This window comes from Antechinus flavipes, chromosome 3 (assembly GCF_016432865.1).
Source record: "Antechinus flavipes isolate AdamAnt ecotype Samford, QLD, Australia chromosome 3, AdamAnt_v2, whole genome shotgun sequence".
Classification (NCBI taxonomy): Eukaryota; Metazoa; Chordata; class Mammalia; order Dasyuromorphia; family Dasyuridae; genus Antechinus; species Antechinus flavipes.
Window position 1 is genome coordinate 974798 of NC_067400.1, and position 16483 is coordinate 991280.

At 63.3% G+C, this 16483-nt stretch overlaps 1 protein-coding gene across 1 annotated transcript in view; it reads right to left on the reverse strand.

Annotated features, from left to right (window-relative positions):
- Positions 1-16483, reverse strand: part of PITPNM3 (PITPNM family member 3) — an 85024-nt gene that overhangs the window by 13690 nt on the left and 54851 nt on the right. The window contains exons 7-13 of the mRNA XM_051991489.1: positions 10221-10410; positions 9322-9444; positions 4233-4417; positions 3410-3582; positions 2378-2548; positions 1324-1518; positions 749-897 (exon numbers count right to left, since the gene is read on the reverse strand). Coding sequence (XP_051847449.1) covers positions 749-897; positions 1324-1518; positions 2378-2548; positions 3410-3582; positions 4233-4417; positions 9322-9444; positions 10221-10410 — 1186 coding nt within the window. The remainder of the gene's footprint in view (positions 1-748; positions 898-1323; positions 1519-2377; positions 2549-3409; positions 3583-4232; positions 4418-9321; positions 9445-10220; positions 10411-16483) is intronic.

The window sequence follows — 16483 nt, forward strand, 5'->3', positions numbered from 1 at the left end:
CAGGACAGAGGGACACAGGGAGCACTCCTCCCGGCCAGGACAGACAGACACAGGGAGCACTCTTCCTGGCCAGGAAAGACAGATGGACACAGAGTGCCCCTCCCAGCCAGGACAGAGGGACACATGGAGCACCTTCCTGGCCAGGAAAGACAGATACATGGAGTGCTCCTCCCGAGAAGACAGACACACAGAGCACTCCTCCTGACCAGGACACATGAATATAGAGCGTGCTCCTTCCGGCCAGGACAGAAGGGAGCACTCCTCCTGGCTAGGACAGACAGGACAAGGGGACCCAGGGAGCCCCCTTTCTGGCCAGGACAGACAGACAGACATAGACTGACTTTCCTGGCAGGACATACAGACACATGGAGCACTCCTCCTGGCCAGGACAGACAGCTATAGAGAGCACCTTTCCCAGCCAGGATAGACAGATGGCCAGGACAGATCGATAAATGGATACAGGGAGCACTACTCCTGGCCAGGACAGACAGACAGGCAGAGTGCCTCTTCCAGCCAGGACAGGTGGACACACAGAGCACCCCTCCTGGCCAGGACAGACAGATGGACAGAAGGAGCGTCCCTCCTGGCCAAGAGTCAGATGGACACAAGGAGCGTCCCTCCTGGCCAGGACAGACAGACAGACACAAGGAGCGCCCTTCCTGGCCAGCAAGCTCTGGGATGACCCACAGGGTGGCCAAGGCTGGGCAGCCAACCCTCCGCAGCCCTGGAAGCAGCTGGCGTCCAGTACCTGTCTCAAGATGAAGGCCACCACGTCCGTGGACTCCCAGTAGCTGGCGTGGAAGAGATGGGGCAGGGCCACGGTGGGGAAGGCCGTGAGCACGTCGGGGCAGTAGAGCTCGTAGTCCAGCCGCTTGGTTCCCCACCATTTGGAGACAACTGCAGAAACAGAAGGGCAGTGTCTGCACCGGCAGGGGAAGCTGCCCGGGGCTCTGTGCGCCCCCGTGGGCCGTCTGCTGCCCCAGCCGAACACTGCCAAAGGCCACACGAGTGGCTCCCGCTCTGGCTTGGGGCGTCCGTGCGGGCAAAGGTGGAGGATCTGTGTGGGCAAAGGTGGGGGCATCCGTGCGGGCAAAGGCGGAGGATCTGTGTGGGCATCCACAGGGTGTTTGAGTGGGCAAATGTGGGGGCAGGATTTTGAGGGCTCAAGCTGCCCCTCAAGTTGGCTACTAAAACAGGGCAGCCGGGCTTTCGACTGCTCAGGGTCAGTCTCGGCTCCTCCTCCGCCTTGGGCAGCCAGGCGGGCAGGGGGCCGGGCTGGGGGCTCCTCGGGGGAGGGCCCCGGCACCGGGGCTGAGCACTCACTGTGCGCCATGCTGGCGGAAGGCAGGCTCTCGCTGGACCCCGAGCTCTCGCTGTTGGAGCTGCCCTCGCTGAGCCTCCTGCCCGGCCTCTGACCCCGAGGGGGCGGGAGCACCAGGGCTGGGGCATCTGGGGATGACGGGGCGTCGGCCGGGCCGTTCTCCAGGAACAGGGCACTGTGGGCCTGCAGAGTGTCCTCTGGACAGGAAAGGAGAGCCGGTGAGGGGCCGCCCTGCCCCCCGGAGGCTGCCTGGAGTCAGGGATCCCGTCCGCCCCGACGTCACTCGGCCCCCGGATCCTGCCGAAGGGTCGTGGGGACCGAGCCAACTCGGTTCCAGCAGCATCCGGCAAGCCCGACTGTGCGCTAGGCCCCCACGAGACAGCCCCTGCCCGCGTGGCCGCCCTTCTACAGGGGAGGAACACGCCCACGAGGCGCTGAGGGGGAGAGCCGGCCAGCCCCGCCAGTCCGGGCAAGGAGGGCAATGGCGGGAAAGCCTCCACCGCGCCTGGGGGCCAACGAGAGCAAGCGCAGGGGCGCTGTCCCCGAGACAGGAGCCCCCCGCCCGGGCGCAGGGGGGGTCGGGCCCAGGGCAGAGCTGGCCATCGCCACCAGTTCTAAGGATCAGGCTAAACGAAAGCTAATGAGCCTCCGTCCCTGGAAGCTTCAATGGCCGCTGTCTGCCAGGGACAGACTGAGCAGCTGCTCTGGGAGATGCCGGGAACCGCTACGTGGCGGCAGAGAACGGAGCCGCGCGTTGGACACGGGCCTGGGGGTCGGGGCCCGGCCTCCTGTGGGATTGTCCCCCTCTCCCCATTCTTTCTTGGGGCGCCCTGCCCAGGGCATCCGGCCCCCAGCCCCATGAGCGTCTCCAGCCGAGCTGGCCGTGGCCAGGTGGGGACGGCCGCCCCTGCTGGCAAAATGGAGATGGTCCTGGGGAGCCAGGGTCCGTCCCCTCTGCTCACGCCAGCTAAAACCTGGGACGGTGGGCCCCCGACCACCTGGCCTGGGCCCTTCCCAAGGCCGGCTCTGCCCCAGGGGCATCGGGGGGGCTGGTACCGAGGAGCAGGGACTGTCCGTCCCCCAGCGGGAACCTCTGGTAGCGCGGCACGCTGACGGGGGGCAGCAGGTGGAAGTTCTTCTCCAGCAGGGGCTCCAGCCTGGAGGCCGACGGGTCGGCTGCGTGGAAGAAGCTGTAGACTTGGTTACAGGCGGGCCGTACCTGGAAGCCTGGGGGAAGAAACCGGTGGCACAGGAGGCCGGAGGCTGGGAGGTGCCCACAGCCAACCTCGCCCCTGGCGTGCCCTCCCCTCTGCTCAAGAAAACTTAGCAGGGCCCATGGGGGGGGGGGAGTAAAGGGAGGAGGGAGAGAGGGAGGAGGGAGAGAGGAAAAGAGGGAGGGAAGGAGAGAGGGAGGGAGGAAGGAGGGAAGGAGGAAGGAAGGAGGGAAGGAGGAAGGGGGAAAGGAAGGAGGAAAGGAGGAAGGGAAAGAGGGAGGGAGGGAGGAACGGAGGAAGGGAAAGAGGGAGGGAGGGAGGAAGGAGGAAGGGAGGGAGAGAGGGAGAAATGAAGAGGAGGAAAGGAGGGAGAGAGGGAGAAATGAAGGGAAGGAGGAAGGAAGGAAGAAAGGGAAGGAGGAAAGGAGGGAGGAAGGAGGGAAGGAGGAAGGGAGGGAGAAAGCAAGGGAAGGAGGGAGGAAGGAGGGAAGGAAGAAGAGAGGGAGAAAGGGAGGGAAGGACGGAGGAAGGAAGGAAGGAAGGAGGAAGGGAGAGAGAGGGAGAAATGAAGGGAAGGAGGAAGGAAGGAAGGAAGGAGGAAGGGAGGGAGGGAGGGAGGAAGGAGGGAAGGAGGAAGAAAGGAGGGAAGGAGGGGGGAGAAGAGAAGGAGGAAAGGAGGAAGGGAGGAAGGGAGGAAGGAAGGAGGGAAGGAGGAAGGAAGGAAAGAAGGAAGGGAGGGAGAAAGGAGGGAGGAAGGGAGGGAGGGAGGGAGGGAGGGAGGAAGAAGACTTGTGCCGACTCCCCCAAGTCCCCCACTTTTGTGCCATGGAAGGTCCAACTATCACACTGCTGAGGGGGCTCAGGCCCTACTTACCATCCAGCCCAGGTAGGACCGTCCTCCTCATGGCCAGCACTAAGCCCAATGGGGAACCAAAGAGGAAAAAATCGGACACGTTGAAGTCAAACCGGCTCAGGCTGGCTTCGGAGAACTGGGAGGGTCCAGCTGTGGGGGGCTCGGCACCATCTTTCAAAACACTGGAGTGAATGCTGAGCCAAAGGAAAGAAGCTCGGGGTCAGGGAGGACCCCAGGAGGTCCCCATCCCAGGCAGTTGCTGCAAGAGCTGCCCAGCAGGCCTTGCCCTGGTTCTCCTCTCAGAGGCAGAAGGGGGACAAGGGGCTTCTCCTCCCCCACAGCGAGGGCTGTCCCAAGGGGGCCAGAGTGGCTCTCCTCCTCACTGGAGGGCTTTGCCCTCAGCTGCCTGATGCTGGCCTGGTGCTGGAGGGGAGTCCTGGTCAGTTAGGAGTTGGACCAGAGGCCTCTGGGGCTCCCATAGCCCTGGGACCTGTGAGGCAGGGACAGCCCCCCCTGTGCTGTGTGATTCTGGGGCTCCTGTAGCCCTGGGACCTGTGAGGTCCCCCCCCCGACATCCTGTGACCTCCGGGGCTCACCTGGTGGGGCCTGTGATTCCCCCCCCCCCGCATCCTGTGACCTCCGGGGCTCACCTAGCGGGGCCTGTGACTCCCCCCCCCACATCCTGTGACCTCCGGGGCTCACCTGGCGGGGCCTGTGACTCCCCCCCCCAGCATCCTGTGACCTCCGGGGCTCACCTGGCGGGGCCTGTGACTCCCCCCCGCCCCCCGCATCCTGTGATCTCCGGGGCTCACCTGGCGGGGCCTGGCCGGGACGGAGACCTCACCTGGACAAGAAGGAGTGATGCTGGCTGATGGCGTCACAGTCGCAGGCGGACGAGTCGCTCTGCTTCCGGGGCAGGGCGGGCGCCGGCTCCTCGTCCTCCCAGGTGCCCAGGATGTCGATGCTGCTCTTACTGAGGCGGGAGGCGTCGCTGAGGCTGCAGTCGTCCTCGGCCAGGATGGGGTTGTCCTGCAACAGGAGGGAGCCTGAAGCCGCCCGAGGCCGCTCTTCCTCCCCCCCTCCCCCCCAGCGGTAGGACTCCCTGCCGGTGGGATCTGCGGCCCCGAGGAGGGGGAGCTGAGCGGCTTTCTGCCTTTGGGGAGCAGCCCCTTCCGGACCACTGGGAGACGGCGGGTCCTGCGGGCGCTGCCAGCCCTGCTTTTGCCGGCCGGCGTCCCGGGAGGCCAGAGACCCCTGGATTTCTGCTCTGAAGGCGGCTCGGGCGCTTTGCCGCTCTGCTGCTCTCGGCAGCACGAAGGCTCCGGCCGCCATCATCCACCATCTTAACATTATTCTGAAAGTGGTCGGGGCTCACAGACCCCCTGGAGGGAGGAACAGGAGCCCAGGGGGCTTCTCCGGACCGCCCACCTGATCCTTAGGCTCAGTTCTGCCCTCTAGGGGTGCTGGAAAAATCTCTTCTGCCTGGCAGAGCTGGAGCCACGACCAAGTAGTGGGAGTGTTCTAGAGCCCACCCAGATGGAAGAAAGAAGGGAAGCTCACCCGCAGGGTGACGGGGAGGGGGGAGAAGGAGCCAGAGACACAGGGGCTTCGGCATCCAGAAGGCTCTCACCGCCAAAGGCAGATCAACTAAGGAGCCCTGGGCTTCCCCAAATCTCCCTGCCCTGCGCTGACTCCCACGGAGTGCAGAGGAGCCAGACCGCTCCATTTGGTTCCCTGAGCCCCGAACCTGCCACTAACCTCATCATCTAACGTCCTGACCACCAGGAACCCTGATCTCCCCAAGAGCAGGCGCTAACCGGGCAGCAGAGGGCTTTCTGAGGGCCAGTGACGTCACAGGTGTGCACACACTCACACTCACACACGCACACACACTCACACGCACACACACATGCACGCACACACTCACACACACGCACGCACACACATGCACGCACACTCACACTCACACACACACGCATGCACACTCACACACGCTCACACTCACACGCACGCTCACACTCACACACTCTCACACACGCACGCACGCACACACATGCACGCACACTCACACTCACACACGCACACACACACGCACACACTCACACACACATACACACACATGCACGCACACTCACACACGCTCACACTCACACACACATGCACGCACACACTCACACACGCACGCACGCATACTCACACTCACACACTCACGCACACTCACACTCACACACGCACACACACACATGCACGCACACTCACACACCCACACGCATGCACACTCTCACACACACTCACACACGCACGCACGCACACACATGCACGCACACTCACACACGCACACACACTCGCACACACACATTCACGCACGCACGCACACACTCACACACATGCATGCACACTCACACACTCTCACACACACACGCACGCACACACACATGCACGCACACTCACACGCACGCACACTCTCACACACACGCACACACTCATACACACACTCACGCACACTCTCACACACTCACACACGCATGCACACACATGCACGCACACTCACGCACCACATGCACGCACACTCTCTCACACACTCACACACGCGCGCACACACGCACGCACGCACACGCACACTCACACACGCACACACACTCTCACTCACTCACACTCACATTCACACACGCACGCACACACACTCACACTCACACATGCACGCATGCACATACACTCACACACACATGCACGCACATACACATGCGCACTCACACTCACATTCACACACACGCACACACACACGCACGTGCGCACACAATGCCCATGTGCAAGCCCGCACACACTCGCCATCAGAATCAGCCTCAGAGCGCTCAGGCAGACCTGAGGAAGGATCACTGAAGGATGCCCCTCAGCTCTTGTTTCACCACCTTCTCGACCAAGGAAAGGAGCCACCGTGCCAGAAAGGACCCGGAAATAGTGCCCAGGGCGAGGGAGTCAGGCGGGCGGGCAGTAAGCTTCCCTCAAGTTCACAGAGAGTCAGAGCGGCATTGGCGGCAGGGGCAGCGTCCACCTGTGACCATCAGAGCCCCGCAAGCCTGGGAGGGTCCAGAACGCAGGGGCACGACTAGCCATGGGAGTGGCTGGGGTGGAGACTGCTGGGAAGTTGTGCATCCCATGTTTCTTTGGAATTGCTGTAATTTTGTTTTGCTTATAAGCCACAATGCTCTTTTATGTGGGCAGTCAATACTCAGCAGTCCTGTGCCAGCGGCCCCTCGGGCACGGGCACTCGGCGGCCCCTTGGGCACGGGCGCGCCACGCTCAGCGGCCCCTCGGGTGTGGGCACGCCATGCTCAGCGGCCCCTTGGGTGTGGGCACTCTGCGGCCCCTCAGGCACGGGCGCGCCACGCTCAGCGGCCCCTCGGGTGTGGACACGCCATGCTCAGCGGCCCCTCGGGCGCGGGCACTCAGCGGCCCCTTGGGTGCGGGCACTCTGCGGCCCCTCAGGCACGGGCGCGCCACGCTCAGCGGCCCCTCGGGTGTGGACACGCCATGCTCAGCGGCCCCTCGGGCGCGGGCACTCAGCGGCCCCTTGGGTGCGGGCACTCTGCGGCCCCTCAGGCACGGGCGCGCCACGCTCAGCGCCCCTCGGGTGTGGACACGCCATGCTCAGCGGCCCCTCGGGCGCGGGCACTCGGCGGCCCCTTGGGCGCGGGCACTCTGCGGCCCCTCAGGCACGGGCGCACCACGCTCAGCGGCCCCTCGGGTGTGGACACGCCATGCTCAGCGGCCCTGTGCTAGAGCCCTTTTGGCTGTGGGCACTCCACACGGAGTGGCACAGTGCCCGGTCCCCCATGACACACAATGGATTCCAAAGGCACAGGCAGTAAGGGAGCACCTCGCCGCCTCAAGGTCCCTGGCCCTGATGAGGACAGACCCCGGAGCCAGGTTAGAAGAGGGAGCTTTGCCCCAGCTTCCTAAGAAGGAACCGGACGCACCCTCCGGGCCGGGGAGTGCGGCTCTGCTCGGCACCCTGGGAGGTCTGAGGGAAGGGACTGTGAGTCCCTCTAAGAGACGCCGGCCCGAGCACAGAGCCAGCTCATCTCCCCACCTGGCTCCCCACAGCCAGAATTCCGGGGGCCGGGCAACCCCCACTTTCACGAGGGGTGGATTTCTCAGCCATCCTTGGGGGACAGACGGTGTGAGGAGGGCCACAGGAGACCATAGGCAGGCAGCAATGCGGTAACACTGACCTGTACGGAGGGCTCTGGCCCAGGGCTTCAGGGATTGAGACTTGGTTCTCGCTCATCCATGACTGGCTCAGAGCCCAGAGTGGGGGGAAGAGCTCACACACTGGGGGACACGGTTCCCAAGACACCCACAGGCCAGAAGGGGGACCCAGAGAAGAGGAGAACACGGCATGGGGATGGTGGAGCTCAAGAAATCCTCTTCCCACATTGAAGATGAGGGAATTTGTTTACTGGGTCTTGGCGGGAAAAGGATCTAGGGTGCGGGTCTACTGCTGTAAGTCCCCCTCACCAAAGCAACAGCGAGCCCAGGGAACTTGAGGGGCAGGCCATATGAAGGCCAAATGAAGACAGAAGAAAGAAAATAAGCCATGATTAAGCACCTACTGTGTGCCACGCACTGTGCTAAGGGCTTTACCAAAAATGTCTCATTTATCCTGAAAATAACAACTACCCTGAGAGGGAAATGCTGTTGTTGCTCCAATGTCGAGGAAACTGAAGCAGAGTAAGCAGGACCACACAGCCAGGGAGGACCCAGACAGATCAAGCAGGACCGCACAGTTAGTGAGGACCCAGACAGATCAAGCAGGACCGCACAGTTAGTGAGGACCCAGATAGATCAAGCAGGACCGCACAGCCAGGGAGGACCCGGACAGATCAAGCAGGACCGCACAGCCAGGGAGGACCCGGACAGATCAAGCAGGACCGCACAGCCAGGGGGGACCCGGACAGATCAAGCAGGACCGCACAGCCAGGGGGGACCCGGACAGATCAAGCAGGACCGCACAGCCAGGGGGGACCCGGACAGATCAAGCAGGACCGCACAGCCAGGGGGGACCCGGACAGATCAAGCAGGACCGCACAGCCAGGGGGGACCGGACAGATCAAGCAGGACCGCACAGCCAGGGGGGACCCGGACAGATCAAGCAGGCCCGCACAGCCAGGGGGGACCCGGACAGATCAAGCAGGCCCGCACAGCCAGGGGGGACCCGGACAGATTAAGCAGGACCGCACAGCCAGGGGGGACCCGGACAGATTAAGCAGGACCGCACAGCCAGGGAGGACCCGGACAGATCAAGCAGGACCACACAGCTATGGCAGATCCAAAGCTGGACTTGAACTCAGCTTTTCCAGAGTCTCAGGGCTCTAAGCACTCTGGCCCCCCCAGCACCTGGGGTTATCCTGGACTCTGAAGTCAGGCTCCATCTGGCCCCAGGAGCAGCCCAGGGGTAAGGGGCAGTGAGACCTCCCCCCCGAGGCCAAATCCCCAAGGAGTGAGAGCACAGTCTGCTAGGAGCTCTCCTTGAGCCCATGGAAGTTCCAGCCTGGGTGGAGCCCTGGGGGCCGGCCCTCCCTTTCCTCAACCACAAGCTCCTGATTTTCCCTGCAGATGACTTTGCTTCTGGACCTCTTCCCACCCGGCTCCATCCTCCCTTGCCCTCCTCAGGCCTGTCTGTGCTCCTGAGGAAGGGCAGGCCCTGCAAGGAGGAGGAGCCTGGGTCCCTTCAGGGCTGTCCCTCCAGTTCCAGACTGTGATTAAATCCAGAGCTTGTCCCATGGAACCAGGAGTCCGGATCACGGGTCCAAGGGGCCCCCCACAAGGCACATAGCTGCTCCTGCCGGAACCCAGCCCTTCCCATCTCCTTGCCACCCCCCTGAAGGCCTTCTCCCCAGCCTCCCCCCCGCCCCTGCCCAGCCTCAACCTACTTGGGTGCTGCTGACGCTGCCCTTGCGGCTGCTGCTGCTCAGACTGTCCCCCGCAGGGCTGGCACTGTAGCAGATGGCATCAAAGCCCAGGATGCCCCCGACACAGTCACCAATGAGACACACCTAGAAGAAAGCAGAACCGCGGATGCTCAGGGGCATCATGGAGTCCTTCCTGGGGGCGGTGCACCCCAGAGAATGCAGGCCCCAGACCGTCACCGCCTTCTCCACCTCCAGACTCAGGACGTCCAAGCCTCTGAGGGCCCAGCCCCGGGGCCTTCACTCACCCTCCCTGACTCCTCGGCACCTGACACTCCTTTACCTCCATAAGTGCAATCTCCCCCTGCTAGTGAGGGGCCCTGCCATCACCCAGCCTTCACCCCCTGCACTCAGAGCTCGGGACTCCCTCCCTCTGCCCGCAGCTCCAAGACACTCACCTCTTGCACACCCATTCTCCCTCACCCAGCAGCAGCACCCCTTCTGGGGCCAGGATCCTCCTGCAGTGTGCCAGGCTCCCCTCTCTGTGCCAGGCCAATTTCCCCCCACTGTGCCAGGCTGGGCTCCCCCCGCTATGCCAGGCTGATCTCCCCCTGCTGTGGCCCTGAGGCACTGGTCGGTCCTCCAGGAGGCAGGACCCAGCCTGTAGCCCCAGGCATTGTCCCGTGGGGACGTCGTCCCCTTCCTGCACCTGAAATCTAGCAGGGCCGGCAAATCCACCCATCTTCAAAGTCCTCCCTCCCTCCCTAGTCCCCCTAACCTCAAAGACCCTCGCTAACCCTCCTCGTCCTGTGGCAGATTCGGGAGGGGGGCCCATCCTGTGGTTGGCACCCAGGGTAATAATTTTATGTGCCTACCGAGGCAGGCCCGTCCTGGGGCTGGTGCCCAGGGTGGCAGAGTCCTACCTGCCCGCTGAAGCCGATCCCATCTGGGGACTTGAGGAACTCGCTGTAGACCTGGTTGGCGCGGGTGATCACCATGGCGACTGCATCCTGGTACTGGGGGGAAGAGATGGCCAGCAAGGGCAGGGCGGCCAGGGGGATGTGGTCCTCACTGCTGCTCAGCCAGTTCTCGTCATAGCTGTAGGGGTTCAGGCTGCAGGGAAACACCGGGCAGGCAGTCAGAGCTGGGCATGCGGGGGCAGCGGGGGCCCGGGCACTCGAGGAGCCAGGAAAGGGCATATGGGGGCAGCAGGGGCCCGGGCACTTGAGGGGCCAGGAAGGGGCGCACAGGGAGCAGTGGGGGCCTGGACACTTGAGGGGCCGGGAAAGGGCATACAGGGGCAGCGGAGGGCCGGGAAAGGGCGCATGCAGGCAGCAGGGGCCCGGGCACTCGAGGGGTCGGGAAAGGGCACACAGGGGCAGTGGGGGCCTGGGCGCTCGAGGGGCCAGGAAAGGGCACATGGCCCGCTCTGTGGGAGAGGAGAGGCGCAGACCTGAAAGGGGGAATGGCTCCCTGGGGGGAGATACCCACAGGTACCTACACAGGGCAGCAGTCAAGGGCAAAGGGCTCTCCACTGTGCCCTCGGGGAGCCAGGAAGGAGGCCCACTGCCGGGCCGGTACCATAGGGAAGGGGGGCGGGAGGCCGGGCTCCACGGCAGGGCCAGGGCACGGAGCTCGGGGCACTGTGGGAGGGCAGCCGGGGAGAGGGCACACAGACACCAACACATGGGCTGACACGTGAGTGTGTGAGAACATGTGAGACAACCCACCACCCTGCTCGGCGGGTGCCCTCAGAGGCCCGGGGCACCCCTGGCCTGGGGACCCCAAGCCCAGGCCCAGAAAAGGGGGTTTAAGTCCTGACTCTGCCCCTTGCTGGGCCTGGAGGCCGGGGGCCCGGCCCTTCTGCTGCCTCTAAGGCCGTTTCCTGAGGCAGCAGATGCTCCTGGGAGCTGGCGCGTACCCCAAGGGGCCCCACACACACTCACACCTACACAGAGACACACGTGTCTATGTGAACAACCCCCGAGGAAGCACCAGGAGTGCCCCCAGGCACCCCCCACTCCCTCGCCCTCCTCGCCCGTCACTGGGGACAGGGGCCGGCCCAATCCCCAAACTCCCCCCCAGCTCCCTGAGCTGCCCGCAGCCCACGCTGAAACCCGTCATCCCCAAGTACTCACTGAGCACGCCCTGTGGGGGTTACAAGCGCCCCAAACGGGGGGCCCTGATCCCCTCCTGCCCCCAGAAGGACCCCCCAGAGGAGCAAAAGCTGCTGGTCAAGTACAGACTGAACCCCAGCTTGAGACGCCCCCCCGGCTGCTTCCTTGGGTTTTGTCCCCTGAGCACTTTCGTATTCACCTCAGACATGACCGTTCCCTTTCCTTCTTAGTCTGAAGCTCTGGGTTCTCCCTGACCTGCCACCTTGGGCTAGCCTTGGGCTAGCCTCGAACGTTATGTTTCTTGCCCTGCTGTGGGCTATCACCGGATGTCAGACCTCTCCCCCTGCCATGGGCTATCACCGGACGTCAGACCTCTCCCCCTGCCGTGGGCTATCACCGGATGTCAGACCTCTCCCCCTGCCGTGGGCTATCACCGGCTGTCAGACCTCTCCCCCTGCCGTGGGCTATCACCGGATATCAGACCTCTCCCCCTGCTGTGGGCTAGCCCTGAATATTATTTCTCTCAGCCCAAGACAATCCAGTTTCTAAGGGACAACGTCTAACCCAGACTGACTTACGTGGGCTTGCAGTCCCCTGAGCCCCACCGGTTACTTCCCCAGCCACCCCTCCTCCATCTTGTCCTTGGGACGCAGGGCGAGGCCTTGGCCCAGACCCTCAGTACATTTCATCTGGGTGCCCTTGGCCTCTCATTGGCTTCTTGGATTCTCCAAGTGCCCCCGGAGGTCGGGCCCCTCCAGCCGCGGGTAAGTCGGACCGCCCAGAGTCCGGAACAGATGCCCGGAGCTTCGCGCCAGGGGGATGGTTCGTCCATCCCTTGGACGGGGCGGCACCTTAACTGGCCGTATTATGGCGTCGAGACAAGTCGCTCCATGTGAAACATGATGAGCATTTTTGAGCCTATTTTTCTGTCCGGAGCTGTTTCAAGGCAGCACAAAAAGCAAATGGCCCCAGCTTTTTGAAAATAATCATAAAAATAAGAAAACTGAAATTAACATTTAAAAACCCGACTTTCAAGCCCCAAATACCTTTCAAAACTGACAGAGCGCCCCCAGGTGAGGGCGCGGGCCTCTGCCCCAGCTCCATCCCCTCCGGCCTCATCACAGGCCAAAAAAACCAGGAAGATGGGGAAAATATGCAGGAGAGAATCTCATTAGAAATGACCTAGCCAATCAAGGGCAGCTAGGTGGCGCTAGTGTGCAGACTGCCGGGTCCGGAGTCGGGAAACCACCGGCAGATACTTATTGATGGGACTGTGGACCTCCCCGTCTGCAGAACGAGCTGGAGAAGGAAGCAGCAAACCCTTTGGGCTGCCCTGCCAAGAAAACCCCGCATGGAGCACGGAGAGTCGGACGGAATACGGAGAGTCGGACGGAGCACGGAGAGTCGGACGGACCACGGAGAGTCGGACGGAGCACGGAGAGTCGGACGGACCACGGAGAGTCGGACGGACCACGGAGAGGCGGACGGAGCACGGAGAGTCGGACGGACCACGGAGAGGCGGACGGAGCACGGAGAGGCGGACGGAGCACGGAGAGTCGGACGGACCACGGAGAGGCGGACGGAGTACGGAGAGTCGGACGGAGCACGGAGAGGCGGACGGAGCACGGAGAGTCGGACGGAGCACGGGGAGTCGGACGGACCATGGAGAGACGGACGGAGTACGGGGAGTCGGATGGAGCACGGAGAGTCGGACGGAGCACGGAGAGGCGGACGGAGCACGGAGAGGTGGACGGAGCACGGAGAGGCGGACGGAGCACGGAGAGGCGGACGGAGCACGGAGAGTCGGACGGAGCACGGAGAGGCGGACGGAGCACGGGGAGTCGGACGGAGCACGGAGAGTCGGACGGAGCACGGAGAGTCGGACGGAGCACGGAGAGTCGGACGGAGCACGGAGAGTCGGACGGACCACGGAGAGACGGACGGAGTACGGAGAGTCGGACGGAGCACGGAGAGTCGGACGGACCACGGAGAGTCGGACGGACCACGGAGAGGAGGACGGAGCACGGAGAGTCGGACGGAGCACGGAGAGTCGGACGGACCACGGAGAGACGGACGGAGTACGGAGAGTCGGACGGAGCACGGAGAGTCGGACGGACCACGGAGAGGCGGACGGACCACGGAGAGGAGGACGGAGCACGGAGAGTCGGACGGAGCACGGAGAGTCGGACGGACCACGGAGAGGCGGACGGAGCATGGAGAGGCGGACGGAGCACGGAGAGGCAGACGGAGCACGGAGAGTCAGATGGAGCACAGAGTTGGATGGAGCACGGAGAGTCGGACGGAGCACGGAGAGTCAGATGGAGCACGGAGAGTCAGACGGAGCACCGAGAGTCAGACGGATCACGGAGAGTCAGACAGAATGAAAATGCCCAGACAACCGTCTGGCTAAGGAACCCCGGGGGGGACATCTCAGTACAGCTGGATGAAGGCTACCCCCAGGAAAATACATCCTGAAAGGAGCCCAAAGGGAGGACCGCTGGGAGCTGTCCAGCCTGCTGCGGCCCAGGGAGTGTGGGAGGGGCTGTGGAGGGAAGCCGACCCCAGATCATGGAGGGCCTGAAAGGCCGGGAGGCCAACGGAGAGAGTGAACAGAGCGGGGCCGGGCCGGCTCCAAGGGCACCGAGCCTCTCTCTGGGAATTACGCAAAGCAGGAACGTGGCCCAGCAAGAGGAAGCCACGCCGGGGCCTCTGGCTCGGAGACTGGGGAATAGGAAACCCGGGGGGGCCCGAAGCTGGCGCGCCTGCCCAAGGCAGCCTGGGTTTCCCGGGCATCAGCCAGTTGGGTGCCAGGGTTAACAAGTGCCCTCTGGGATGGGAGACACTGACTCACGGAACAACTGAGCTGAAGGTTGGAAGGGAACGTTCCACCTGACCAGTGACTCTCAACCCCTCCCTGGGTGGCAGCCTGGGAGGGGGGGAGAGAGAGAGAGAGAGAGATAAAGGAAGAGGAGGAGGAGGAGGAGGAGGAGGAGGAGGAGGAGGAGGAGGAGGAGGAGGAGGAAGGAGGAGGAAGGAGGAAGGAGGAGGAAGGAGGAAGGAAGAGGAGGAGGAAGGAGGAAGGAGAAGGAAGAAGGAGGAAGGAGGAAGGAGGAGGAGGAGGAAGGAGGAAGAGGAGGAGGAAGGAGGAAGAGGAAGGAGGAGGAGGAAGGAGGAAGGAGGAGGAGGAAGGAGGAGGAGGAAGGAGGAGGAAGAAGGAGAAGGAGGAAGGAGGAAGGAGGAAGGAGGAGGGAGGGAGGGTAGGGGAGACAGAGACAGAGAGAAAGAAGAAAAACAGGGAGAGAGAGAGTCACACAGAGAAAGAGAGAGGAAAAAGAGAGAAAGAGAGAGAGAGAGAGGAGGAGGGAGGGAGAGACAGAGAGACAGAGAGAAACAGAAGCAGAGACACAGGGACAGAGGGGAGAGCGGGCACAAGAGTGCTCCCATATTCGCGCTCTGCCCCTCTCAGGGGAGCTGGGCCCCACAGCCCAGGGTTTAGGCAGCAGAGCTCTGCCTCAGCAAGGCCAGAAAAGCCCCACGATCTCACGGCCGGGGGAGTCAGAGCCGAGCCCCTCCGGCAGGAGCACCAGGCCCCCCAGCAGGCTCGCCGGCAGAGCTGCGAGGGCCCCTTAAAGGCAGGGCCTGGCCATCTTTGTCCCTGGGTCCCCAGCGCTGCCAGAGGCCAGAGCCAGGAGTGACGGCGCGGTGAGCGGGGCACATGGCTGTCACCCGGAGAGGCGGGCAGCCTGCTCCAGCAGGGGGCAAGCTAGCCCAGGGCTGTAAAGGGGGGGCTGTCCCTCGGGGAAGTGCCCCAACTGTCCGCAGTTCCAACCCCTGTCTGCCCCTGCCCCGGGCACCGCCTCTGCCCCCTCCTGGGAAGCTGCCCTCCAGGGCATGCTGGGGGTTGGAACTGGGTTTGCGGTTAGTGCCCTTCTCCCAGGCAGACGGCACAAGGTGCAAGGCAGGTGGGGCCGCCCCACAGGCTGCTCAGAGCCTCAGCGGCTGGCGGGCCCTGGCAGTCCGGGGTGCTGCCCACGGCCCTGGCATCCCGCCTGCGGGCCGGCTCTGCGCGTGTGGCCCGCAGAGCTCTGACCCCGGGCCCGCCCGCTGAGCACGGCGGGAGCCGAGAGGAGGACGGGGGGAGGCGCCGAGCCCCCCTTCCAGCTGCCAGAGCCGGCTGCCGGACCAGCCGCTTGGTCCCCAAGAGCCCACTCAGGGAGGAACCACTTCCATTACTGCCCGGGCTTTCGAGTCTCCGCGGAAGGCTCCTGCCCTGGCAGCTTCTCTCAAGGTTTAATGCCCAATCAATCAACCACTAATTGGTTAATAGCTGACTATTAATTAAATATGCAAGGAGTTCCAGGAGCCTAAGCATCCATCCCCGGGGCCTCAGGCCGAGGCGCAGCTGCAGGCTTTCTGAAGCCCTGGCCACGGCTAGCCCACGGAGGGGGCGGCAGGCTCCCAGACTGGCCGGGTTCCTGATGTCTGGGCAGGCAGAGCCCCGGCTTGCGGGGAGCCACCGTGAGATGGGCATCTCCCCGAGCCTGGGCACGTGGGGGCGGGAGAAGGGGCTGCCCATGGACCTACGGGCAGAGGCTGAGGGGACAGAGCCCCCAGAGGGGGAGCAACGGAGGGTTAGGGAGGGTGGTGGGGAATGGGAGGCCGGCTCCAGCCAGCCTTCTCACCCACTGAGCCTCCAGGCCTTCCTCAGTTTGGTTCTTTGTGTGTGTGAGTGTGTGAATGTGAGTGTGAGTGTGAGTGTGTGTGAATGTATGTGTGTGAGTGTAAGTGTGTGTTTGTGAGTGTGTGAGTGAATGTGAGAGTGTGTGTGAGTGTGTGTGTGAATGTAAGTGTGTGAGAGTGTGTGTATGAGTGTGAGAGAGTGTGTGTGTGTGTGTGAGTGTGTTTGAGTGTGAGTGTGTTAGTGAATTGTGAGTGGATGTGTGTGAGTGTGTGTGAATGTATGTGTGTGAGTGTAAGTGTGTGTTTGTGAGTGTGTGTGAGTGAATGTGAGAGAGTGTGTGTGAATGTAAGTGTGTGAGAGTGTGTGTATGAGTGTGTGTGAGTGTGAG